A 25,870-nucleotide genomic window follows, 5' to 3' on the forward strand; every position below is an offset into this window, starting at 1 on the left:
GTCTGAGTCAGCATAGACAAACAGCTGGGGAACCAGGAAGACGATAAGCCAGTTATTCAGGCAAAACAGATAGATAGCAAGTGCCAGTGCACAGAGGAGGAAAATCAACATGGTTAAATGAGTCACTTGCATCAGCACAGGGGTCTTGGGAAAGCTGTCTACGTCAGGCAGTCGACTGCTTCTGGACCAACGGCCTGCTAGTAGGGTCCCCGCTGCTCCTTCACGATCTGAAGCTTGTTGGGACAATCAGGAACCAATTCTCACCTCCACTGGGCAGCTGAGCCTTCTTTACTCTGGAATGATGGACCCAGGGAATGATACCTGCAACTTTAAGAGATGTGGGGGTGACAAGAACCACTGTGTGGGGACCCATCTAAATAGGTTGATGGGGTTCCTTCTTCCAATCCTTGACCCAGACCTGGTCTCCCGGCTGGAAACCATTCACCAGGTAACCAGGGGGTATAGCTTCCCTTTCTAGAACTGTTCTGTGTAGCCGGGCTAAAGTCTTCCCTCGCTGGGGTAAGGCTGCATCCTGGGTGAGTTCTCCTATGACCTTGGAATCATGGAGTGCCCTGGTAATGGGGGTGTTCTCCCGAACAGGAGCTCATGAGGGGAGTATCCTGTGACTCCTGGTGTGCATCTAACTCTAAGCAGGGCAAGGGGTAGCATGCCTACCCAATGCAGGCTGGTCTCTGGACAGAATTTAGCTAGGATAGACTTAAGGGTCCTGTTCATATGCTCCACTTGCCCTGAGCTCGGAGGTCTGTAAGCAGGATGCAGTTTCCACTTGATTCCCAGACTCTCGGCCAGCCCCTGCACCATGGTGGCCACAAAAGCAGGGCCATCGTCAGTCCCAATTGTTAGGGGAAGGCCATAACGGGGCAGGATCTCTCGGGGAAGGGCTCTAACCACTTCTGCTGCTTTTGCTGTTCGGGTTGGAAAAGCCGCAAGCCAGCCCGTGAAGCTGCAGATCCAAACCAAGATATTTATAGCCTCTGCAGGCTTTGATCTCTGTGAAGTCTGCTACCAAGTCCTGGAAAGGGGCTGTCCCCGCTGGCTGAACCCCCAGAGGTTCGTTAGGGCCCTGGCTGGGGTTATTCTTAGCACAGGTCTGGCATTGCAGGCTGGCAGAGGCACACAAGGAGGGCATCTTAGCGGCACAGTAATATGTCTGAAGCATGGCTTCTAGGGCAGTCTTCGGGTGGGTGAGGGCATGCTGCTGGCGAATGAAAGCATATGTGTCCTTCCAGGGGATAAAGAGGCGCCCATCTGGGAGCACCCAATTCCCAGGGTGTTCTGTTGTGCCCCCTCCTTCTGAGCCCAGCCTACCTCCTTGGGGGTGTATGCTAGGGCTGCAGTTGCAGTTTCCACTGGCGCCGATTCCCCACTTTGCACAAGGAGGTAACCCTCCCTGGTGCCAGCTGATTCTGCTGCCTGCCGGGCTGTCCTGTCAGCAAGATCGTTCCCTTTTATGATGGGATCATTCCTAACCTGATGGCCTCAGCAATGAATGACTGAGCCCCTTCTGGGTTTCCAGATGGCCTCAAGCAGTTGCAGGATTTCAGACTGGCTTTTAATATGCTTGCCCCCTGAAGTAAGGAGTCCCTGTTCCTTGTAGATGGCCCGTGGATGTGGAGGGTTGCAAAAGCATACCGTGAGTCAGCATAGATGTTCACTGACTTGTCCTCTGCCAGTTGCAGGGCACCAATGTGGGCCCATAGTTCTGCCCTCTGGGCTGACCACCCCTGAGGCAGGGGCCCTGCCTCCATTACTGCCTCCTGGCTAACGATGGCGTACCCTGCCAGTCGTTCACCATCCCTCATAAAGCTGCTCCCGGCAGTGAAGAGTTGGAGGTCAGGGTTAGGCCGGGGTTGATCAGACAGGTCGGGTCCTCTATGACCTCGGCACAGTCATGTTGGGGGGGCCCTGCTCGGTGGGCAAGAAAGTGGCAGGATTCAGTGTCTTAACTGTCTCAGCCCAAACTCGGGGGTTTTCATGTAGGAGCCCCCGATACTGGGCCAGCCGTGGGTCAGATGTCCACCGGTGGCCATGGGAATTCATGAGGGGGACGACAGAGTGAGGGACCCTGACGTGGATAGTCGGTCCCAAAGTCAGTTTTTCAGCCTCTTTGACAAGGAGGACAGTAGCTGCCAGAGCTCTCAGGCAGGGAGGCCATCCTGCTGACACAGGATCAAGGTGCTTGGATAGGTAGGCAATGGGCCTCTCCCATGCATAGCCCAGTAGTCTGAGTAAGGACCTCCAGGGCAACTTTGTTCTTCTCAGTCACAAATAGATGAAAAGATCTGGAGACATCAGGGAGACCTAATGCAGGGGCCTGTGGGACTAGGCGCTTAGCCTCCCTGAAAGCTTGCTCTTGAACCTCCCCCCAAAGTAGGGGCTCCTGCTCTGGGCCCGAGAGGGCCTCATACAGAGGTCTGGCAAGCTGGCAAACCCTGGCATCCAGATGCAACAGTATCTGGCTGCCCTAAGGAATTCACGGAGCTGCCTCTGGGTCCTTGGCGTGGGAATGTTGAGAATGACTTTTACCCTCTCTACACCCAAAGTTCAGTGGCCCTGTGTGACAAGGAACCCCAAATACTTCACCTGGGTTTGGCAGATCTGGGCTTTCTTCTGGGGGACCTTGTATCCTGCTTTAGACAGTCAGGTGGTCCAGCAGGGCCTGGGTTCCCATCCAGCACTGGTCTCGTGTAGATCTGGCAAGGAGGAGGTCATCTATATACTGGATCAGGGTGCAGCCAAGCTCCTGCCGAGGGAATGCCTGGAGATCCCGTGCCAGCGCTTCCCCAAAAAGAGTGGGGGAGTTCTTGAATCCTTGGGGAAGGCGACTCCAGGTTAGCTGGGTTTTCCAGCCTGAGTCCAGGTCCTCCCACTAAGGCAAACAGGGGCTGACTGGCTGGGGTGATTCACAGGCAGAAGAAAGCATCCTTGAGATGCAAGCATGTGAACCAGGCAGCCTCAGGGGGTATCTGGGCCAATAGGGTGTAGGGCTTAGGAACCACTGGGTGGACCGTGACACTGGCATTATTGAGTGTGGAAGATTGACTCAAGGAGGTCTATCATGGCCTGGGGCTTCTCAGAGTGGGGGGTGGGGGCTATGGTTTTTCCAATTCAGGAGGTCAGTAGTGGTGAAGGGCTGATAATAGAAGACAGACCCATCTGGTTGGTAAGTCCCATCTGGGTTCTCTTGGCCCTGCCTCAGGGTCTCTCAGAGGGGCATCTGGAAGGCAGGTCTGGCCTCGGCTACATCAGGGGGGCTCGGTCCCCCTCTCTGGTCTGGGGAAAGAGCCGGAGGAAGCAAAGGAGATGAGGCCAACAGAGAGGGAGTCTCGTAGAGAGCCAGGGACTGATAGAGGTTCAGGTTTTGGGGTGGTGGTGGAGCTGAAGCTGAGATATATGGGGGAGGCTCATCTTCTGGTGCCCCCTGTAGGATGACTGGCTTGTGGGGGTCTGACCCTGATGCCTGGCCAACCAAAATCCTCGCCTATCCCTGTGTTCTCTTACGCATCTGAACCCACAGGGGCTTGGTGCGGACAACTTCCAACCAGGAGTCTGTCTATACAGGGGAACTGATCTGGGTGCTCAGGCTGGTCTGTGACACCAACTACCCCCCTGTAAACTGCTCTGGTGATTCCCGGGTCTAGAGTTCCCTCTGAGGGCCAACCCACATTGAATGGGGCCACTCCAAGGTGCACAGGGTTCAGAGACACCTCCATCATCTCCCCTGAAGCCTTGCTTAAAATTCCTAATCACACAGTGCAAGACTGTGTGCTGAGACTGAGTCCCCCCCACGAGGAGAGGACAGGATGTACGGTGGGTGTCGCAGAGAGAGAAGGGATGGGGGTGCTCGCAGAGCTCAGCCAGGTGCCTTTCTCCTCGGTCAGGAGATGGGGAAGGCCCACTTAGACTCCACAGCTTTGGGCTGTGGAGCCAAAATACACACACACACACACACACACACACACACACACACACACACACACACTCACAGAACCAAACAGAAGTTAAACAATCCCACCCAAATGGTGAGCCCTGAACCTGAACCTGAACCTGTATCAGGAGGTGATCAGTCTCCCCTCCCGCCTGCGGGGGCCTTATGGTACCAGTGCCTTCCAGGAGCCCACTGCTCCAAATTCCAAGCTGAGCCCAGTCGGTCGAGCTGCTACGGTCCCCAGGATTGCCGCTCCGGAAGCCTCCTGCTAACAGGGTGCAGGTGGCACCACTTCTATTCAGGGGCGGGGCTCCCGGTGCTCCCAGCTCTCAAGTTATGCAGGGCTTTGAATGCCAAACAGAGCATTTTGTATTTCCTCCTGGAAGCAATAGGGAGCCACTGCAGTTCATTGAGTGGGGGACGGTAGTCAAACCTGCACTTTAGGAAAATGAGTGTGGAGGCTGATGGACTGGAATGGGGAGAGACTTGAGGCAGCCAGATCCCCTCCCCTAGTAACTATTGACCTGCTTCAGGTGTGAGGTGATGGTGTTTTGTTGTTTTATTGAAAGCTGATTGAGAAGCTTTGATGTGCAGTATAAAAGTGAGTGATTATGGGGCAGCTAGGTGGTTCAGTGGATAAAGCACCAGCCCTAGATTCAGGAGGACCTGAGTTCAAAGCCAGCCTCAGACACTTGACACTTACTAGTGTCATGGGGAAAGTGGGGTAGGGGTTTAGGGATAGGGGTTTGGGGTAGGGGTTGGAAATGGGGTAGGGGTTTGGGGTCCTTAGGACTTCCTCTTTAAAGAATTATACCCTCTGGGGCAGCTAGGTGGCGCAGTGGATAGAGCACCCGCCCTGGAGTCAGGGGTACCTGAGTTCAAATCCAGCCTCAGACACTTAACACTTACTAGCTGTGTGACCCTGGACAAGTCACTTAACCCCAATTGCCTTATTAAAAAAAAAAAAAAGAATTATACCCTCTTGCACACAAAAGCAGTTAGAATAAGATAGTAGTTTATTTCAGGGCTGAGGAAGGGAAGGGAAGGGAAGGGAAACCATGAAAGAAATCCTTGGACTTCTCATGGGGAGAAGGCATGGCACAAAGGTGGCTCTGAGATACCAGTCTCCTTGAGCAGGAGACTGGCAGGTACTTTTATAGAGGACTGATGGGGGTGGCCATCTGACTGTGGAAAGTTCCTTTAGTGAGGGAGGACCATCCCCCACTGGTGGTGGCTGGAGGAATTGGGTGAGGGGTGGCTGCTGATCTCTCAAGCCATCCCCTCTGGACACAAAGGAAGCAGCCACACCCAAATTTATCTCCCCAGGGTTGAGGGAGACTAGAATGAAGGATGGTGGTCCTGGAGCTAGCTCAGTCTGATCTGGTTCCATTTATCTCTCTAGGTGTGTCTGTCCTTTAGATTAGTTTCTGAGGGAGAAGGTTCCTTGATGTGCCCCACAGAACTTCTGGGGTGTCCTGGGCCCATGACACTAGCCTGGGCTAGTCACTTAACCCTCATTGCCCCGCAAAAAAAAAAAAAAAAAAAAGGTGAGTGATTAGAATTCATGATTATTTTGTGGGGATGAAGGGGGCCTGGGTAAGTGGAAGGGGGGAAAGGCTAAAGGTATACGTCTCCTCCTCCCAAACTTAGAAGAATAGCTGAGAAGGAGGGGTCTGCTTGGAGACATGTCTGTATTATTGGGGCAGAGGTGGCAGCAATGAACCCAGGCCAGCAGACTGACCCAGGCTGGGTAAGGAGAGCTTTGGACATTGAACCCTCCCCCCACCTCCCTCCCACTCACCTGGGCTAGGAGGAGGCTGAGCAGGGTGGAGCCAAGTTTGGCCTTGAATGGCCAGGAAGGGTGAGGGGGTGGGGCAGAAGAGAAATAAATTATGGGAGGGTTAGGGGGCCAGATTTTTGGAGCAGCCATTATCTACCTTCTTCCAACTCTAGCCAGACCTAGAAAACATCAAAGAACCCGGAGTCTTTGGCCAGAAAAAGTAAGTCTGTGTCTCAGGTGCTCCCCTACCCCTACCCCTACCCCTCCCTGGTTTCCACAGTCCCTCAGGTATCTGCCCCTCCTCCACACCTCCTTTGGTAGATCCGGAAATGAAGCATTTTTTCAGAATCTTTTTGGTCTGTGTCTCCCCTCCCCAAGCTGTCCTTCTCCCTTCCTCCCATGAGAGAACTCTTCAGAGGCCTGCCCCTTCCACCCATGAGAGGAGGCTGCCTGGTAGAGAGAGGAGAAGAGTGCTGCATTTGGAATTGGGCTCTGGGTTCAAATCCACCTGTTATGGGGAAAATAGGGTAGGGGGTTTGGGATATGGGTAGAGGTTTGGGGACCTTAAGAATTCCTCTTTAAAGAATTACACCCTCAGGGCAGCTAGGTGACCACAGTGGATAGAGCGCCAGCCAAATGTAACAGAGGGAAAACAGTTGGTGTTTTCTGTTGTGGACCCAGTTCTATTTCCAAGACTCTTCATCAACTGAGTAACCAGAACAATGCTTATGGGACAAAATTTGACCTGAGTTCAAATCTGGCCTCACAAAAAAGAAAGAAAGAAAGAACTCTTAAAAAAAATTATACCCTCTTGCACCTAAATCCAATAGAATAAGATAATAGTTTATTTAGGAGCTGGGGAAGGGAAACCAAGAGAGAAATATTTGGACTTCTCATGGTTAGAAGGCATGGCACAGAGTGTGGCTCTGAGATAAATATCTCCTCGAGCAGGAGACAGGCAGATACTTTTATAGGGGATTGATGGTGGTCCCATGAGGTGATCCTCTTATTGTGGAAAGTTCCCCTATTGAGAGAGGACCATCCCCCACCGGTAGTGGCTGGGGGAGTTGGGTGAGGGGTGTCTGCTGATCTCTCAAGCCATCTCTCTCGTCCTCTGGACACAAAGGCAGCAGCCACACCTAAACTTATCTCCCCAGGGGTGGGGGAGACTGGAATGAAGGGTGGGGGTCCTGGAGCTAGCTGCCTTGCGATCCGGTTCCATTTATCTCTTTAGGTGCATCTGTCCTTTGGTTTAATTTCTCAAGGAGAAGGTTCTTTGATGTGCCCCAGAGAACTTCTGGGGTGCCCTGGGCCCATAACACAACCACCAACTTCCTGCCTTGCTCCACTTTTCCCAGGCTCAGTAGATTCCTCCAGTGTCTTTGCTCTCCACTCCATGCCCTGCCCTTCTCTCAGGGACTTTCTCTGGCCTCCTAGGCATTGTCTCTTCCCACAGTTAAATGAAAAAACCTGAAACCCCCCCCTCTTCCCCTTGCCCCAGTACTGGCTCATTTTCTAAAATTGCTCCAAGAAGCCCCGTTGGCCTTAGCCCAGGGCCTGGCACAGTGTACACTGTACCCCAGGAGCAGAACTCGACTTTCAAAGGCACCAAAGAGGCGAAAATGTGAACAGGAAAGAGAGAAGATCCCTCTGCATTGAACATTCTATGGCCAGAGGGAGGCCCAAAACGTAAACTCAGAGGGGGACAACAGTGATAAAAGGGCTGCACGTGAAGCCTTGAAAGGGAAGAGGAATTGGTCCTGAGACCAGAAAGCCTCTTGGAAGAGCTGGACAAGGATCTGACAAACCCAATAAGAGGCAGGAGGGAAAGTGGGTAGAGATGCTGCCCAGGTATTCTGTAAGCTTCCCCAGCATCCACCTGACTTCTTCCTAGTCTGTAGCCTAATTCCCTTCTTGTTTTCATCCATAACAATCAAGGTCTTCCTTGGGGGTCTGGTGGGAGGGTGACTTTCAAAACCTTTAGAAATGCTAATGACGCCCCCAGGATCTCTCCTGCCCCAGTCCCCTCCCCTTCTGCCCCTCCCATTTGGGAGTCTTCCTTTGTTTCTCCTGAATAGCCCCTTGATCAGTTTCTGAAACTGTAGCTCTGCCAAGTTCCAGCCTGTCAATTGCAGGAGATTCTTAGACTAAGACAGCCCTAGTCCTGGGAGTTCACTCTCTAATGGGAGGATAAGGGGGTTGCCACATAGTTTACGAATATTGGGGAGATCACTGGGTGGGGGAGGGTGGAGTGCCCTGACTCCTGGGAGATGATGCCAGCTCCCTGAATGTCTGAGCTAGCCTGGGTTTTGGCAACATCCCAGGCCCTTAATCTCTTACCAGGGGAAGGTGTCCCTGACAGCCTGGGTCTGAGGCAAGGCTGGGAGCCTGACTTCCTGAGTCTGGCTCTCTGTTGACAACAGGTACACAATTCTTCAGATCAAGCCTGTAGAGAGGACACAGGTAGAAGGTAGTCTGAGAGGAGGAAGCACCAGCAGCTGGGGAGGGAGGAAGAAAACCAGGGCAGGCCTGCAGAAGGGGGGATCTGAGAGCCATCCTGAAGGAAGCTAAGGCAGAGGGGGAGGGGAGAGCCCCCAAGCAGGAGGGAGCAGAGCTTGGGGGTTTTCTGTTTGGGGGAGGGAGGGAAAGGCTGGTGAGTTTAGCACATGCCTGGAAGGGGGAAGAGTAGGAGAAGAATAGAGGCCTGCAGCAAAGCTGTGCTTAATCCTATAGTTTTCCAATGTGTAGAATTGGGGTTTGGATTGGATGACATAATATCCCATTTATACAGGACATGGGGGTTATCAAAGCCTTTGTTTCTGTGACAGAAGCCATATTGTTACAGGGGACTGTCTAGTAACCTCCCCAGCATGAATATAACAAGGTCTTGGTGGAATTTGAACTCGGGTCTTCCCTTCAGAGAGGCAGCTAGGTGGTGGCAAGGTAGATGGAGGACCAGTCCTAGTGTGTGAGACTCATCTTCCTGAGTTCAAATGTGGCCTCAGACACTTACTAGCTGTGTGATCCTAAGCAAGTCACTTAACCCTGTCTGCCTCAGTTTCCTCATCTGTAAGAGAAACTGGAGGAGGAAATGGCAAAGAAACTCCCAAATGGGGTCAGGAAGAAGAGTCATTCGTGACTGATAATGACTGAGCACCAAGTTCCCTTCCACACTCAATCCACTCAACTAACAAAACACATGCAATGCCCAGAACTTCCCCATCTTTAAAACGAAAACCTTCTCTTAGCCCCATCATCCTTAAACAGCTATCCCCTTTCCTCCTTTACACAGGGATTTCCTAGAAGAGACTCCCTGTATGGGATTGCCCCTCCTTTTTCCACCCCCTGCTCCTTCTCCACCTCTTGGAAATCAGATCTCCTTGAGTCAGCTAAAAGCAGTGACCTCATTGCTGAAGGCTCGTCCCCTTTCATTGGCTTTTCCCTGACTTCTCTGTAGCAATGGTTGTTGCCAACCATTCCCACCCATTGGATAAACACTTGTCCATGGAGATTGTCACCCATCCTGGTTCTCCTCCTGCCTATTGGACTGATAACTCCTTCCTCTGGTCTGATTTGGTTCCCTTTTCTCCCTGCCCACCTCACTCCCCATGGGGGTAACTCTCCCTCAGTCCTGGGCCTGCTTTTCTGAAGTGGTTCTCAGGCATCTCTCTGGAGGGAAACTAGCTGGGTGGTGCAGTGCAGTAGGTACTGCTGGACCTCAGTCAGCTAGACCTGAGTCCAAATCTCTCTCACATGGCTATCACCTCTCTTAAGTGACTTGATGTCTTGCCCTCTCAGTTTCCTCATCTGTATGTCCCAGACACTGCACTGGGGTGCAGACGACAGTCAGTGTTGTTCCCTCAGCAAGTTTAGGTCAGTGTTGGGGAATTCCTCAGCCCAGAGGTCCCCAAAACCTCCTGGACAGCAGTAAGAACAATCAGAGCTAGCCCTTCTCTAGCACCCAGGTGCCAGGCACTGCTGAGCACTTGGGAAATGGAATCCTCACAGCAGCCTTTGAGTCAAGGGAGACAAGCAGGTCAAGTGACCTGTCCAAAATCTCACAGAGAACATGTCTGAGGTCAGATTTGAACTCAGTTCTTCCTGTCTCCAGGCCCATCTAGCTGGAATCCCTCCCTGAAGATAAAGTGGCATCTGCTCACTGCAACTGCTCTGTGGGGAGCATCTCAAGGGAACAAGGGGAAGTAGAGGCATAAATAGGGTTTTACACAGCCTCAGTCCATCTGGGGAGGCTGGGCAGCCACTTTGCTCATTGGGGTGGTTGGGATAGAGGCAGGATGTCAGGTGATTTGGGGAGAATGTTAACCTTCCTCTCAGGAGTTGCAGAGGTTGTTTCAATGGGGATGTTTTCTCATGGCCAGAATATTGGGTGGGGCCAGAGGAGGTGGGTCTCTAGTTAATTCCTTTAGAATATCCTATTAGTGACTCCCCAGTTATTGGAGGCTTCCCTGAAGTCTGTCTCTGTTTACATAGTCCTGTAAGGCAGTTCAGTTACTTTGACATCCAAGGAAATTCTTTTGGGGGAGCTGTTTACCCCCAATTCACTGGATTTCCTCCAAGTCCTCTCTGTGCCCCTCCCCTCCACTATTTTCCTGAACCACCTTGGATACCGCCTGCAGGAAGAATTCTCTTTTCTGGGGCCAAGCAAACAAACCTCCCCATATGAGCCACTTCTGCACATAGGCCCTGTCCAGGAACTTAACTGGATTGGCTTATCTAACTCTCTTGGCTTTGGGGCGAAAAAATCTAAGGTGAAGGTGATGGTCTCCTACAGGCTGAAAGTTCAGGCCTCCCCATATCACGTCCACTCAGGAAATTCCAGTGACTCCTGTGGTATTGGGGAGCAGGTCTAGATGCCTCTGGATGCTGTTTGAAAGCTCTTCAGAGCCTGGCCCCAGCTACCATCCGAGGTGCTTACACACAGTCCCCTTCACCCAGGCCTGAGCAGCCCAACTGGCCTTTTGGCTTCTCCTCCTTTGTGTTGCTGCTTCCCCAGGCTTTGTGTTTATGCTGCTGTTCCCATTGTCAGAAAGCAGTAGTAGGTCTTACCCCCAAGCCAAGCAGACATAGAAGTGGATCTGTGTATGTGTGCATACTTTCTTTCTTTCTTTCTTTCTTTCTTTCTTTCTTTGCTGGCCAGGAGCAAGCCTCCCTCCAAGCCTGGCTCTGGGGGTGTCTCTTGCTACTTTTTTTTTTTAAGTGAGGCAATTGGGGTTAAGTGACTTGCCCAGGGTCACACAGCTAGTAAGTATTAAGTGTCTGAGGCCAGATTTGAACTCAGGTACTCCTGACTCCAGGGCCGGTGCTCTATCCACTGCGCCACCTAGCTGCCCCTCTCTTGCTACTTTTAAAGGCAGCCTGTCACATCCCCAAAGTCCTGGGATGCCATGCCCAGTTTTACCACGAGGTCAGAGTTGACTGACCTACATATCTCACCCATAGTATCAGATGGAGGTAGGGCTCTGGGTCTGGGGTCCCCAGTCCCTTCTTCCTCCTGGGTGTCTCTGCAGGAAGATGAGGGAGAGGCAGGAGGCCAAAGACAAGGAATTAGAGAGGGTGGCAAGTCCTCTTCCTGTTCATGCCAAGGTCATTTCCAAGCCTGACCCTCTCTGCTGTCCTCCTGTCCTGGTTAGAGTCTCTCCCCTGAGGGCAGGACGTTTGCAGGTGCTCTGAGACTTCAAACTCTGTAATTCCAGGTAGGCCAGTGTCCACCCTAGGAGGAAAACGCAAAGACAATGTCTCTCCCACTCTGAGACCCTTCTCCCTCCCCAGGCCAGTTTGCAGACAACCAAAGCTTATTCCAAGGAGACAGCCTGGAACCAGAGAGAATGGCTCCAGGGACTCAGAGACCCTCATCCCAGGTGAGTGCAGCCCATCCCCAGACCTGACCAGCATCAGCAAAGGTGGAATCCAGCAGAGGCAAGGAAGCTTTATCCTGTTACATGTACATGGTCCTCTGCAGGGCTGTCAGCAGAGCAGACATTGTCCTCCTGGTTCTGCTCATTTCCTTCTGCCTCAGGCCACCCCAGTCTTCTCTGCTCCCTCTGGAGTACTGAGACAGTGACTGCTCTGTGCCAAGCCCTGTGCCAACCTACTCTGGATACAAAGGAAGGTCTAAACAATAACAGTCCCTGCCTTCAAGGGGCTCAGAGTCTCCTTGGGAGATAACATGGCAGCAGCTGGATCCACACAAGGTCTCTACAGTATGAATGGGAGGCCCCCTCAGAGGGAAGGCCCAAGCAGGGTCAGGGACCAGGCAAAGCTCATTTCCAGAAGGTGAGGATTTTGCTGAGATGTGAAGGAAGCCAGTGTGGGGGGGTCTTGTGACCTGGATCTAGGGGCTACCTCAGCCAAAGAATTGCAGGCTCATCAGGAATCTTGTGTTACAATGGAAAATCATTCACTTCTTTGCACCTAAATCCCATTTACCCCCAATTTTTTTTTTTAGTGAGGCAATTGGGGTTATGTGACTTGCCCAGGGTCACACAGCTAGTAAATGTTAAGTGTCTGAGGCCGGATTTGAACTCAGGTACTCCTGACTCCAGGGCCAGTGCTCTATCCACTGTGCCATCTAGCGGCCCCTTCCCCCCAATTTTTTAAGGATACACCTGAGCAGGGAGGGCCACAGGGAATGCTTTCTCCTTGTCCCTTTTCATGGTCAGCTGGGCTAGACCTCAGGGACAGATGCCCACACCTGCCTCCAAGTGGGTGCTGACAAAAACCTGAGCATTTCTCAAGTCTGGATGTCCTGTGACTGTAAATAAAAGAATCTAGAAGTAGCCTGGCTGGCTATTCATACCTCAGACAGTGGGGTCACCCACTGAGACTGAGGATCCTTACAGGAGAAAGCAGAGTGTACACCCCACCTGGGAAATCTAAGAGCCAAATGAACAGCCCACCTTTTTACCTGCCTAATGACTTTTTCTGGGTTTCAGCACCATAATGCTTGGGGCCTTGTGACCTGGAGCAGGAGGCAAATTCACCCATGAATTCGAGGCTCATCACAAATCTTATAAAGTGGAAAATGATTTATTAGGAGAGAGGAACATATGACCATGAGACAGAATCATTGTTGAAAACCTGTCTCCCTGGGTAAGAGAAGAGCTGGCCCATTCTATGTTTACAAAAAAAAAAAAAAAAGCCATGTGCAAAGCAGTTAGGAGGGGCAAGACCACTGGCAGGGAAACAACTGGTAAGGAGTGCCTGGGGAGGAATAGCACCCACCTTCATCAGTATGTCATCTTTGTTCCTTGCAGACTAGGGTCTTTTTACTCAGACAGACCATTTTTTTTTTTTTGGTGGGACAATGAGGGTTAAGTGACTTGCCCAAGGTCACACAGCTAGACCGTGTCAGGTGTCTGAGGTCAAATTTGAACTCAGGTCCTCCTGGATCCAGGGCTGGTGCTTTATCAACTGAACCACCTACCTGCCCCCCACACCATATTCTTGAGATGGGAGGTGGAGCTGCTTTTCTCTTGGGAAAGTTTAATGATTCCTTGGGGTTTGGGGTCCCTCCTCCCACAACATCAGGATGCCCAGGTGAGGAGGGGGTCAGTGCAAGCATGAGAGACAGCCCTTGGAAAGGCACAGAGTCAGGCAATGGAGGGTCTTGGTCAAGGATCATCCAGGGGGCCTGTGTCCCCAGGTCAGAGAGAAGAGGACTGAGGTGCAAGAAGACTGGACAGGGTTCTCTGGTGTCTGCTGTGTGCTGGGAGTCATAGAAACATTATCTCCCATGATCCTGTTGGGACATTTCTCAGGATCCTTCCTGGGGACGGCCAGAAAAGGGAGCACAAGTTACAGCCAGACTGTAAAGTGTGGTTTAGCTATTCTCTCTAAAGAGAGACACCTTCCTTGAGTGGGTGACAGACATGTGTGTCTCAGAATTCCACAGTTGACAGAGAGACAGTCACCCCTCCTGAGTTATATGACCTAACCTTTGGGTAGGATGGGTTAGGTCTTGTTATCATAGACAGGCTTACAAAGAAGTTTTAGATAAGACTGGGTTGGGCACAGAAATGGAAAAGGTACACGTTTTAATCATAAAAGTATTTTATTATTTTCTAGTTATATGTTGACATAGTTTTCAACATTTTGGGGGGAAAGCAGGGCAATGAGGTGCTTTATCCACTGCACCACCTAGCTGCTGCTTAACAATTGTTTTTATAAGATTTTTAATTTTCTCCCTGCCTCCCTTCCCACCCCCCTTTGCAAGACAGCAAGCAGTCTGACATAGGTTATATATGTACAGTCACATTAAAAATATATCTGCATATGTTGTGAAAGAAGAATCAAAAGAAAAGGGAAAAACCTCAAAAAAGAAAGACAAAAACAGTAGCAACAGTATGGTTCAATCTGCATCTAGATTCCACTGTTCTTTATTCTGGATGTGGAGAGCATTTTCCATCATGAGTCGTTTGGAATTATCTGGGACCATCGTGTTGCTGAGAATTTAAATCTGTCACAGTTGATCATCATACAATGTTGTTGATGCTGTGTATATAATGTTCTCCTGGTTCTGCTCATCTCACTCAGTCAGTTCATGTAAGCTTTCCTAGGCTTTTCTGAAATCCATCTGCTCATCCTTTGTTACAGCACAATATCAATCCATTATATTCATATATCACAACATGTTTATATAAATCTATATTTACATTTATTTGTTTGTTTATTTGTTTGTTTGTTTGTTTATTTATTTGTTTTCCCGCAGGACAATGAGAGTTTAGTGACTTGCCCAGGGTGTCATACAGCTACTAAGTGTCAAGTGTCTGAGGCCAGATTTGAACTCAGGTCCTCCTGAATCCAGGACTGGTTCTTTATCCAGTGCACCACCTAGCTGCCCCAGCTATAAATATTTCTGCACATGTGGTTCCTTTTCCCTTTTTTATGATCTCTTTGGGATAAAACCCTAATAGTGGAGAAAATTTACATTTTGAGTAAAAGTAAAAACTGGGAATTGAGAGTTAGACTTGAAAGTTTAGATATAAAGATGTTTAGCACTGGGACTCGAACCAGTCCAAAGAACATAGGAGCTTCTTGATTAGTCAGGGAGTGAGTCAGTATTTGCTAAGCCCTTTGAGCCTCCTTGGACAGAATCACAGACAGGAAGTGAATCCTCTGTGTTCTCCTAAAGTGAATGGGGAAGGGAGGTCCTGAAGGGGACATTCATTCAGTACCTTGATTTAAGAACAGCCAGTCTAGCATCAAATGGAGTTAATGATGTTTTCCCAAAAGTTCACTTTAAGGACCATGAGCCACTTGGTACATCAGAGCCTCAGTGTTACAAGTTGGGGGATGAGAGTGCAAAAGATGTCCTTGTGCTTCCCAGAGTTAAAGGAGGAAAGAGACTGGTTGGGGGTGGCATAAAGATGGCCAGAGAACAGCAGGAGGGGCACAAGGGTTGGGCCTGTTGAAAGTCCTTCCCAGTGAGCATGGCCAGGGCTCTGGGGGGACTCTAGAGGGCTGAGTGAAGCAGGAATCATGGCATGTTCAGGGAAGAATAGTGCCCCTGGGATGAAGGCTGCCAAGGCCTTTTCAGGGCTGCTTTCCCCTTTGATGTCTACCTGGTCCAGCCAGGCCTCCCCTGGCTCCAAGAAGCTGTATCATGCACAGCAGCCACAGCCCAGTAAACTATTTCAGCAGAAGGACTAACCAGGTTGGGATTAACTGAGGTGTCTCTAACCCTTTGGTGACTTGGTTTGGGGGGGGGCAGGTGTCTACCCCAAGCGTGTGAAGACGTCCCCCTGTGGAGTGGGTGGATAAGAACGATTTATCCCAGTGGCCATGAAGGCAGCTGAAGCAGGTGCTTTGGAGCACTGAGAGCTTGCTTGGACATTGAAGACCAAGGTATTCCCCTGACAAGCCCAGGCCATGCCCTGCAGCTCAAGCCATCACCAGGTACCTTGACTCTGTTCTGCCCCTGGACTGTGACAGCTCTGGAAGGAGGAGTGAGGCTGTTGACTTTGTCCAGCTCTGACTTAATTAAATGCAATTTATGAATGAATTAAAAGACATCACCCATAGCACTTTGCTATTTTTATCTCTCAAAGTCCTGTGGTGACAGGCATGTGATGTAGCAGCAGATGGAGATGCACTGGGAGCTATAGTCACAACCCTGCACACAGGTGGCCCAGGCCCCAGTCCCCTGGCCCCCTTCTCCCTGAAAGCAGCAGGGGCACATGGCAGCCCAGGCTGGCCAGATTCTTCTGCACTGGTCACCTCCTGGGATGAGGAATGGGATAGAACAGATGCCCTAAGAATCATCTGCTTACTCAACCTTGGCCTGATTACCCCAACACGTGGGGGATCCCACCTTCCTGTCAAAACAAAAACCATAAAAAATTTCTGCAAAGGTGACTCGCTCCCCATCAGTCTATGAAATGTGTGCACCCTTAGGGACAGCAGACAATCCAATAGACCTGAAATATGAAGAGCTTTTGTTATAAGAGAATTCAGGCAGTATCACATCCCAATAGCAGCCCTAAGTAAAACAAGGCTAGCAAATAAAGGCCAGCTTCCGGAAGCGAGAGCTGGATCCACATGTTTTTCTGGAGTGGCCACAATGAAGGGAGCCCAGGGAATTGGGCAAAGGTTTTGCAATCTAAACTAGGCACCAAGCTTGTATGCCTAACAAAAGGAGTGAATTAAAGGCATGTGACAACATGCTTGCCTTGCAGAAAAATGCCAAGGCTATGGAACAAAGACCTATATAACTCCTCAGTGAGGAAGGGGACAAACTGGTAAATGATAAGGACATGATCCTGGAGAGATGGGCTGAACAAGTCAATAATGATCTCAACAGACTGTTCTCAATCAATCAGGAAGCCATTGGTCATTTACCTCAGGTTGAAGTCAATCCCTCTCTAACCAAATTTCCAGCTGAAGAAGTTTGAATGCCATTAGCTCCTCTCCTGTGGCAAAGCATCTGGTGCTGCTTTTATTCCAGCTGAGATTTACAGTGGGGGGGAGGGGGGGGCTATTACTCATACAAACATTGGCTAACATTTTCTGGATTATATGGCAAGAGGAGGTTATCCCCCAGGAGCTCAAGGATGCCTCCATTGTCTGTCTGTTTAAAAGTAAAGGAAATGGATTGTCCTCTGACAGAGGAGACTCTCTCTCCATCATTGCTGGCAAGATTCTTTCCACAGTCCTCCTTAATAGGCTGAACCTTCACCTGGTAGATGGCCATCTACCGAGAGCCAGTGTGGCTGCAGAAAGGGCTGAGGAATGGTCAATATGGCATTTGCTCCCTGACAATGCCAGGGGAAGAACAGAGGTCTGTACACAATGTTCTTCACTAAGGCCTTTGATACTGTCAGTTGTGAGGAGTTATGGAAAAGTATGTCCAAATCTGGTTGCCTGTAGGACTTCCTCAGCATTGAACATCTATTCCATGATGTCTGGCTTGCCTGGGTTCTGGATCATGGACTCCTGCCCTTTCCCAGTCAGATGCCTTCAATGAGGTGAAGCACAGAATCAACATCACCCATTGAACTGGGTAAATTATTCTACTTGAAAAAACTACAAGACAAGAGAAAAGTAGAGGGAGCATTTAGGACATAATGTTTTCATTTGCAGATGACTATGCATTTAGTGCACCCTCTGAAGTTAATATTTAACAAAATAGGGGTCAATTCTCTGTTGCTTATTTTGGCCTAACAACACTAAGAAAACACAGGGGGCAGCTAGGTGGTGCAGTGGATAAAGCACCAATCCTGGATTCAGGAGGACCTAAGTTCAAATCCAGCCTCAGACACTTGACACTTACTAGCTGTGTGACCCTAGACAAGTCACTTAGCCCTCATTGCCCCGCAAAAAAACAAAACAAAACAAAACAAACAAACAAACAAACAAAAAACCCTGCATCTGACCATGGCTCCAAAAGCTTCAGTGAAAACCCGGGTGCTTCATCAGCCAGCACCACCCCACACATACCTGCAACCATCAGTCCCAGCAAGTGGAGAGGATTTAAATCCTGTAAATATGTTCACTTCCCTTGGTAGTCTACTTTTCAGGGATGTTCACATTGATTATGTGGTTGACAGAATACCAAATTGAAGGGCTGGACCTGTGGAAGAGCATTCTGAGCGTGCACTGGTCTGAGCAGCCAGTCAGACACGGTAGCATAACTGTAATAGTGATGTCCGTTTGGCCCTCTTTGAGAACAAAGGACAATAGGCACTGTACTGCTTATGAGAGAGAAAGCTGCAATTAATGGAATGAAGCCCACTCCAATGAGTTTAAATTCTCATAGAACAGACAAGAAGTACTGACAAAAACAGGTACAGCATCAATAGGACTGGATACATTCAGATAAATACAATGGTACTCTAGAAAGTAATTTGAAGGAGAGGCTCCTAGTGGTGGAAGATAACAGGCAAAGCTTTATGCAGAAAATGTGTTTTCAAGGGACAGAGGGACTGCAACATGGAGTAAAATAGGCAGAAAGGCAAGGAGGAAGAGCAGAGCCCAGAAAAAGAGAAGGCCAATGTGTCTGGGTTGTGACATCAAGAGGGTGAGTAGTGAGTGTCTTATGAGCCTGAAAGAGAGGTTGGGACCAGGTTGTATGTGGCATGGAAGCTAAAGGGAGGGGTTACTATATGATCCCAGAGGCCATTGGAATTGTCTGAGTAGCACTTACATGGTCAGATCCATGCTAGAGCACTTGAAGGAAATAATAAAATTTGCATAAATTTGACAAATCACATCTTTTGAGGAAAAAATTTAAATGGCAAAAAAGTGAAGATGTTTGCATCTTTGTGAAAAAGAATTGCTCCATACGATGATCCAGAACAATCCCAAAGGCATACAATCCACCTCCAAAGAAGCTGATTGAATCATGTTGATTGAGCACAGACTGAAGGAAGCTATTTTTCACTTTCATTTTTCTTTTTTTCAAATTTTATGATGCAAAATGACTAATCTGGCAATGGTTTGCAAGATTGCACAAGTATAACCTATATGTAGCTGATGGCTTGGTGCCTCAGGGAGGGAGTGGGGAAAGAAGAAGAATTGAGAACTCAAAAGTTTCAATTTAAATGTTTATTATTAAACAATAAATGACGTTGAAAAATAAAATTTAATATATTATTTTAATAAAAATAATTTGACAAGAAAAAAAGATTTGCTCCAAAAGAATAGAACCTCTAAAAAAGTGGATCCTATCATTCTGCTTGAAATGGAAGAGGTTCAAAAACCAAGTGCATTGGCCAAGCTCAGGTTCTGCATGTAGCAGATGGGAAAACTAGCCAAGCCTCCCAAGTATCTAAGGGTTTCAGACGTAGCTGCTCTCTTGTCCTTAACTGTTTGTCTTGACTCTTGGTGCCAAAGGCTTTAGGGGTAAGTTGTGATCATTTCCTTTTCTTAAGTAAACTCAGTATCTTATGAATAAGCTTGATCTCCAACCAGAGTCAATAAATTATATGGGAAATGTCATTTTTTAAAAAAAAATGTAATGTTTTTACTCAATAAGTTCTCCTTTCCCCATCATTGGCACTCTTATTTTAACATAACTAAATATTAAAATGAATAAATATATTCCATTAACTAGTAAAAGCAATTATAAAGCAAAGACATAAAATTTATTTTGGCTCTGACACATCATACCAGATGTTACCCCAAGCCTCAATATTGTAGTACTTCAGGGCAGATTGTGAGTAATGGTTTTTTTTGAGTGGCAATGAGGGTTAAGTGACTTGCCCAGGGTGACACAGCTAGTAAGTGTCAAGTGTCTGAGGCTGGATGTGAACTCAGGTCCTCCTGAATCCAGGGCCATTGCTTTATCCACTGCAACACCTAGCACTCCCTATAAACAATATTTCTTTAGAATACTCTTCATGCTTTTATCTAAGTAGGACTTTATTTTAGCTTTTTAGGAAATTAACTATGTTGGTTTTTTTTTCTTTATTCTCTTCTCAGTGATGACTAATACAGTATTTGCCAACTTCTCATAAATTCTTTATAAAATTTCCTTAACATATCCCTTATGACATGTAGCGTATCCCCTCAGGTGAGGAGGAAATTCATATTACTTTGCTTTCTTCTCCCTAGGCTCTGGTACTTCACTCACAGAGCACATACATTCTCCCTGAGCCTATGGGGAGAAACATTTCATAGTAAGACCTTTATCGAAGTTTTATCATTCTGACATGGTTCTCACTTCAATATAAAATGCTTTTCTCAATATTCCATTGCATTCTTATTGGATATGGTTTCAAGTGTTGTTGCTGCCTCTCAAAAATATATGAATCTGGGGGCAGCTAGGTGGTGCAGTGGATAGAACACCGGCCCTGGAGTCAGGAGTACCTGAGTTCAAATCTGGCCTCAGACACTTAACACTTACTAGCTGTGTGACCCTGGGCAAGTCACTTAACCCCAATTGCCTCACCAAAAAAAAAAAAAAAATTAGTTTTGGGCAAATCCCTTCTCTGGTCAGTTTCTTCCTCTAAGTTGATGAGGGTTGGATTAGGTGAATTCTAAAGTCTTTTTTCAGCTCTAAATCATGTGACCTTTGATGGTTTAGGAGTTGGTGACCTTCAAGGATGTGGCTGTGGATTTCACCCAGGAGGAGTGGCGCCTCTTGGACCATTCTCAGAGAGAGCTGTACAAGGAGGTCATGCTGGAGAATGCCCAGAACCTGCTCTCTGTGGGTAAGGACCTTTGCCCCTGGTGACTGTGAGCTACTGACATGGTAGCTCCCTGCTCCTCATCCTGCCAGGCCTAGCAAGTTTGTCCTGATTCTTCCCTCTTTGTTCCCTCAAATTCCAGTCCAGATGTTGGGAAAGGAAGAGAATGGAATAAGCATATATATATTCCTGCTTTATATCCAGCACTGGGCAAAGTGTATTATCCTCATTGTCATTTGATCTTCACAACATCCCTATAAGCTTCTAGTATTATCATCCCCCTTTCATAGGTGAAGTAACAGGCAAACAGGTTACACAACTTGTCCAGGGGGACACAGCTCCCATGTCTCTGGCACTGGTTTCAAATGGTCTTACCGACTCTAGGCCCTGGGCTGTTACCACTGCACTACCACAGCCTCCAATTTCTAGGTAATTGAAGCTAGGCAGTGTGCCCATCCTTCTAGGAAAGAGGTGAATAAAGGGCAAGTTTTCTGATACCAAATGGCCTGTGTGACCTCAGGCTGCCTCCAAAGAGCCCAGCAATCAATACCTTGGGAACCATCCTGTCCTCTTTGCTAGCATGTCTTCATTCCCTAAGGATGACTAAACTGTATATTTCTCGCAATTCTCATCCCTTCCTTATTCTATATTCCTAGGACTTCCAGTTTCTAGAGATTTGAGCTCTCCTTTCCAGGAAGGAGAATCACCAGGGATGGTAGAGCACAAAGATCCAAGGAACTCCGGTCTAGGTGAGTGACATAAAAGCAGGTGTGTGCGGGCTGTTACCATAAGAGGTCTCCTAAGTGTGGTGAAGGGAGTCCTGGACTTGGGGGCAGGAAGGTCTTAGTTGGAATTGACTTTTAGACACATTTCAGCAGTGGGATCCTGGGCAAGTAACTGAACCTTAGAGCCCCAGTTTCCTCATAGATGGGAGCAAGTCAAACTCCGGGGCCTTTCAGTTTCCTTTGTGGCATTTAAAATGATATGGGAGTGAACTATTTCTGCCCCAAGTTGTAGGGAAATGTAGCTGGGGTTGTTAATGTATTGCTACTTAGAAAGTAGAGGCTGTAGCACCAGTTTGGGGCATTAAGCATTTATTAAGGCATGTTAAATATCAGTAAAGATGGAGCACATGGCCCAAAAGTTGAAAGGGGAGAGCGAGAGTGGGCCACGTGGCTGCTCCTTCAGAGTTCCAAGGCCAAGAGTGTCTGGGAGCTTCTTGAGGTCAGGAGGAGAGGCGGCCCTTACACACTGCTTCAAGCCAATTGGCTAGCATCATTCAAATCTATTGGATCATTGGACTGGAAGGTGGTCTAGAGCAGTATGTGGATAGACCCTCTGGGGGGCAAGGCTTTTCAGGTAGGTGTGGATTTAACTTCTGGTGTCTGTATTCACAGTCCAAGGTCCAACTACGTTTCCTATGAAATTCTCCTGACTCTGAGCTGGCCTTAAGAAAGGTCAGGCAAGGCTCTCTGGGTCCCCTATGACCCCATTATTTTCTCCTATCTTGTAGTTATAATATTTTGATGGTATAAGAAGTCATCATTTTGAACTTTGGGGCATCAAACTCTCCTGAAAGCATCTCAGATGAGCTGAGGGTGTCCATTCTGAATTCTTTCCTAGTCTTTATTCTGGTCAATAAACATTTATTAAGCACTTACTATCTTCCAGACACTGCTAAGCACCAGGAACACAAAGAATGGCAAAACATAAGCCTTGCTCTCAAGGAGTTTAGTCAAATGGGGTACACGACATGTAAACAAGGCTCTACCAACCCAGTGTATTCAGGATAAATTGGAGCCAATCAAGACAGGGAAGGCCCTATGGGTGAGAAAGACAGGAGGAGACTTACTGTAAAAGGAGGAAGAAAAACTGACTCAAACCCTAAACTTGCCTCCAGCCAGGTAGCCCAAAGAGGCAGCCTCACCTCCACAACCCATCTGACCACCTGGAGTCTGCAGCTCCCAGGAGAACCAGCTGTGCAGTCTCTCCTGTTTCCAGCCAAAGTTCCACCACACTCCCACTTCTCTCTCTCTCCTCCTGACTCCCCCACTGGAAGGGAGGTTCTCAGCCATGCAGAGTCTCCAACTGGTTCAACATACCCCCTGGGCTGTCCCCATTAGAATTTGGCCAGGCCCATGTGGGCATGGGGGAACTCCTAGGTGGGGCTTTTTCAAGGTTACATCTTTCCAGTCTTCCCATGATGAAGCAAAGATGGGGTCATGGAAGCCCCAAATCACAATAAATTCCTTACAGAACTCAGATCCTCCTGAATCCAGGACTGGTGCTTTATCTACTGCACCACCTAGCTGCCCCCTCTGCTTCTGTTTTATAGGAGAGTTCATCCCATTCGCATACACACTTATGATTCCTAGCTGTGGATTTACCTGCATCCTGTTTTTTCCCTTGTTGGTATTTTTCTCTTTCCTTTTCCTCTGTTCCTTCTCACTAGTGTTTTGGTTTTGTCCACCTCAGTCTACTCTTCTATCAGCCCACCTCCCTTTTGTCCTTTCCCCTCCTAGTTTTACATTCTGCCACATGACCAAAAAAACATATATTTAGGTGTATGTATGTTTCTGTTAATAGATAATTGTTCTCTTCAGGTGGAGAGACCAGGCTGGAAGTGAAGAAGATGGCTACAAAGGTGAAAGTTTCTGCGGAAGAATTTGGCCAGCTTAGATTTGAGAGTGATGGTGCCTGTAACTTCAGCTTGAAAGAAATCTGTGACTCTGAAACTAAGCTGGGTAAGAGTATCTTTGAGTTTGGTGAAATTGGAGAGGCCTTCACACAGTCTTCAGTCTTAAATAACAGGAAGAGAAGGACTTCATGGAATGAATATTTTCAGAACAGTGAAGATAATAAATGGTTTCCTAAACAACTAGAGCCTTTTAAGACCCAGGAGAAGTCTCTTCAAGTGCAAATGTACAAACGTAATCATCGGGATATGGCCTTGAATTTGAGTTCTGATCTCATTGGACAACAGAAAAGTGACAAAAGTGGGAAGGCCTTCAGTCAGAACTCTAAGTTCATTACTCTTCAGAAAATTCACATTAGAAGGGAGCCTATTGAATACAATGAATGGAAAGCAACTTCATCCCATCAATCACATCTTCCTTGCCATGCTAGATTTTATGATGGAATGAGAAGACATGCAGTTCACTGCTGTGGAAAGGCCTTTGGTTGGAACTCCGATCTTATTAGGCATCAGAACATTCACATTGTGGGGCAGGTAGGTGGCGCAGTGGATAAAGCACCAGCCCCGGATTCAGGAGGACCTGAGTTCAAATCTGGATTCAGACACTTGACACTCACTAGCTGTGTGACCTCAGGCAAATCACTTAACCCCCATTGCCCTGCCAAAAAAACCCCCCAAAACCAGAACATTCACATTAGAAAAAAGTTGTATAAATGTAGTCAGTGTGGAAAGGCTTTCACAAAGAGGTCCAATCTTGCTACACATCAGAGAATCCACACTGGAGAGAAACCTTATGAATGCAATCAGTGTGGAAAGACTTTCAGACAGAGCTCCCATCTTGCTAAGCATGAGAACATCCACGCTGGAGAGAAACGTTATGAATGCAGTCAGTGTGGAAAGACTTTCAGACAGAGATCCACTCTTGCTAAGCATGAGAGCATCCATGCTGGAGAGAAACCTTATGAATGCAATCAGTGTGGAAAGACTTTCAGAGACAGATCCACTCTTGCTAAGCATGTGAGAATCCACACTGGAGAGAAACCTTATGAATGCAATCACTGTGGAAAAGCTTTCACAAAGAGATACCAACTTGCTGTGCATCAGAGAATCCACACTGGAGAGAAACCTCATGAATGTAATCAATGTGGAAAGGCTTTCACACAGTACTGCCATCTTGCTGCACATCAGAGAATCCACACTGGAGAGAAACCGTATGAATGCAATCAGTGTGGAAAAGCTTTCAAAGACAGGTCCAGTCTTGTTGTACATCAGAGAATCCACACTGGAGAGAAACCTTATGAATGTAATCAGTGTGGAAAGACTTTCAGACAGAGATCCACTCTTGCTATGCATGTGAGAATCCACACTGGAGAGAAACCTTATGAATGCAATCACTGTGGAAAAGCTTTCAAAGACAGGTCCAATTTTGCTACACATCAGAGAATACACACTGGAGAGAAACCTTATGAATGTAATCAGTGTGGAAAGGCTTTCACAGTGAGCTGCAGTCTTGCTGCCCATCAGACAATCCACACTGGAGAGAAACCTTATGAATGTAATCAGTGTGGAAAGACTTTCAGACAGAGATCCACTCTTGCTATGCATGTGAGAATCCACACTGGAGAGAAACCTTATGTATGTAACCTGTGTGGAAAGGCTTTTGCAGTGAGCTCCGCTCTTACTTCACATCAGAGAATCCACTCTGGGGAAAAACCTTATGTATGTAATCAGTGTGGAAAGGCTTTCACAGAGAGCTCCAGTCTTGCTGCACATCAGAAAATCCATCCTGAAGAAATCTTAGGAATATAATAAATATGGTAAAAACCTTCAGGCAATATTCATATTCTTTAGAAATCTTATCACTGTTATGAATTACAAAATTCATTCAGTTGTCAGTTAGAGCTTGTTCAACATTAGGGAATTCTTTTTTTTTTTTTTGGTCATTTATTTATTTCCCCCCCCCCATTACATGTAAAAACTGTTTTTTAAATCCATTTTAAAACTTTGTGCATACCCTTTGACCCAGTAATACCACTTCCAGGTCTGTATCCCTAAGAGATCATAGAAAAGGGATGTGTCAAGTAAAACTAAATGTGTGTGGTCACCTGTCCCCAGTGTGGGGAAAGCTAACTAGGACAATAGTTTAATAGTTTAGGTATTAAACATTTATTAAAATATATTAGAGGTTAACAAAGAGAGAACAAGTGTCTCTGATAGAATAGGAAAACCTATCTACCCTAGAGGAGAGATCAGAATTCACACCCCTAACTGATTCTTGTACCAACCCCCAACCAGGTTCAAATCACCAACTGACAAAGCCAACTGCCTTCCACACTGCTTCAAGCTGGTTGCTTGAGGGTGGTCTCATGTTGATGTGAGGTAACTTCCTGACACTGAACCTTAGAAAGGTCAACCCTTGCTCTTTCAGCAGGGGGACCCCTGGTAATAATATTCTCAGGGAGAAGGATGCACACCTACAAAAACATTTATACGAGCTCTCTTTGTGGTGGCAAAGAATTGGAAATCAAGTGAATGCCCATCCATTGGGGAATGGCTGAACAAGTTGTGGTATATGAATGGAATGGAATACTATTGTGCTCTAAGAAAGGATGAGCAGGCAGATTTCACAAAAACCTGGAGAGACTTAAGTGGACTGAGGCTGAGTGAAGTGAGCAGAACCATGAGTACATTGTACACGGTGACAGCAACAGTGTATGAGGATGTGCTATACTGATAAACTTCTCCAGGTAACCACATTTTACCATAAGCAGTCATGACATTCAGTATCAAAGGCCTTGGTC

General features: G+C 47.8%; 1 protein-coding gene across 2 annotated transcripts in view; it reads left to right on the forward strand.

Moving 5' to 3' along the window:
- Positions 1-25,071, forward strand: part of LOC122745763 (zinc finger protein 14 homolog) — a 76,641-nt gene extending 51,570 nt beyond the window's left edge. The window contains exons 7-11 of one of the 2 annotated variants that reach the window (XM_043991198.1): positions 5,352-5,496; positions 11,520-11,608; positions 20,272-20,398; positions 21,031-21,123; positions 22,978-25,071. In XM_043991198.1, coding sequence (XP_043847133.1) covers positions 5,352-5,496; positions 11,520-11,608; positions 20,272-20,398; positions 21,031-21,123; positions 22,978-24,878 — 2,355 coding nt within the window. In that variant the 3' untranslated portion in view covers positions 24,879-25,071. The remainder of the gene's footprint in view (positions 1-5,351; positions 5,497-11,519; positions 11,609-20,271; positions 20,399-21,030; positions 21,124-22,977) is intronic. The other variant, XM_043991199.1, reaches the window with a different exon arrangement.
- Positions 25,072-25,870: the final 799 nt, after the last annotated feature.

This window comes from Dromiciops gliroides, chromosome 3 (assembly GCF_019393635.1).
Source record: "Dromiciops gliroides isolate mDroGli1 chromosome 3, mDroGli1.pri, whole genome shotgun sequence".
Taxonomy (NCBI): Eukaryota; Metazoa; Chordata; class Mammalia; order Microbiotheria; family Microbiotheriidae; genus Dromiciops; species Dromiciops gliroides.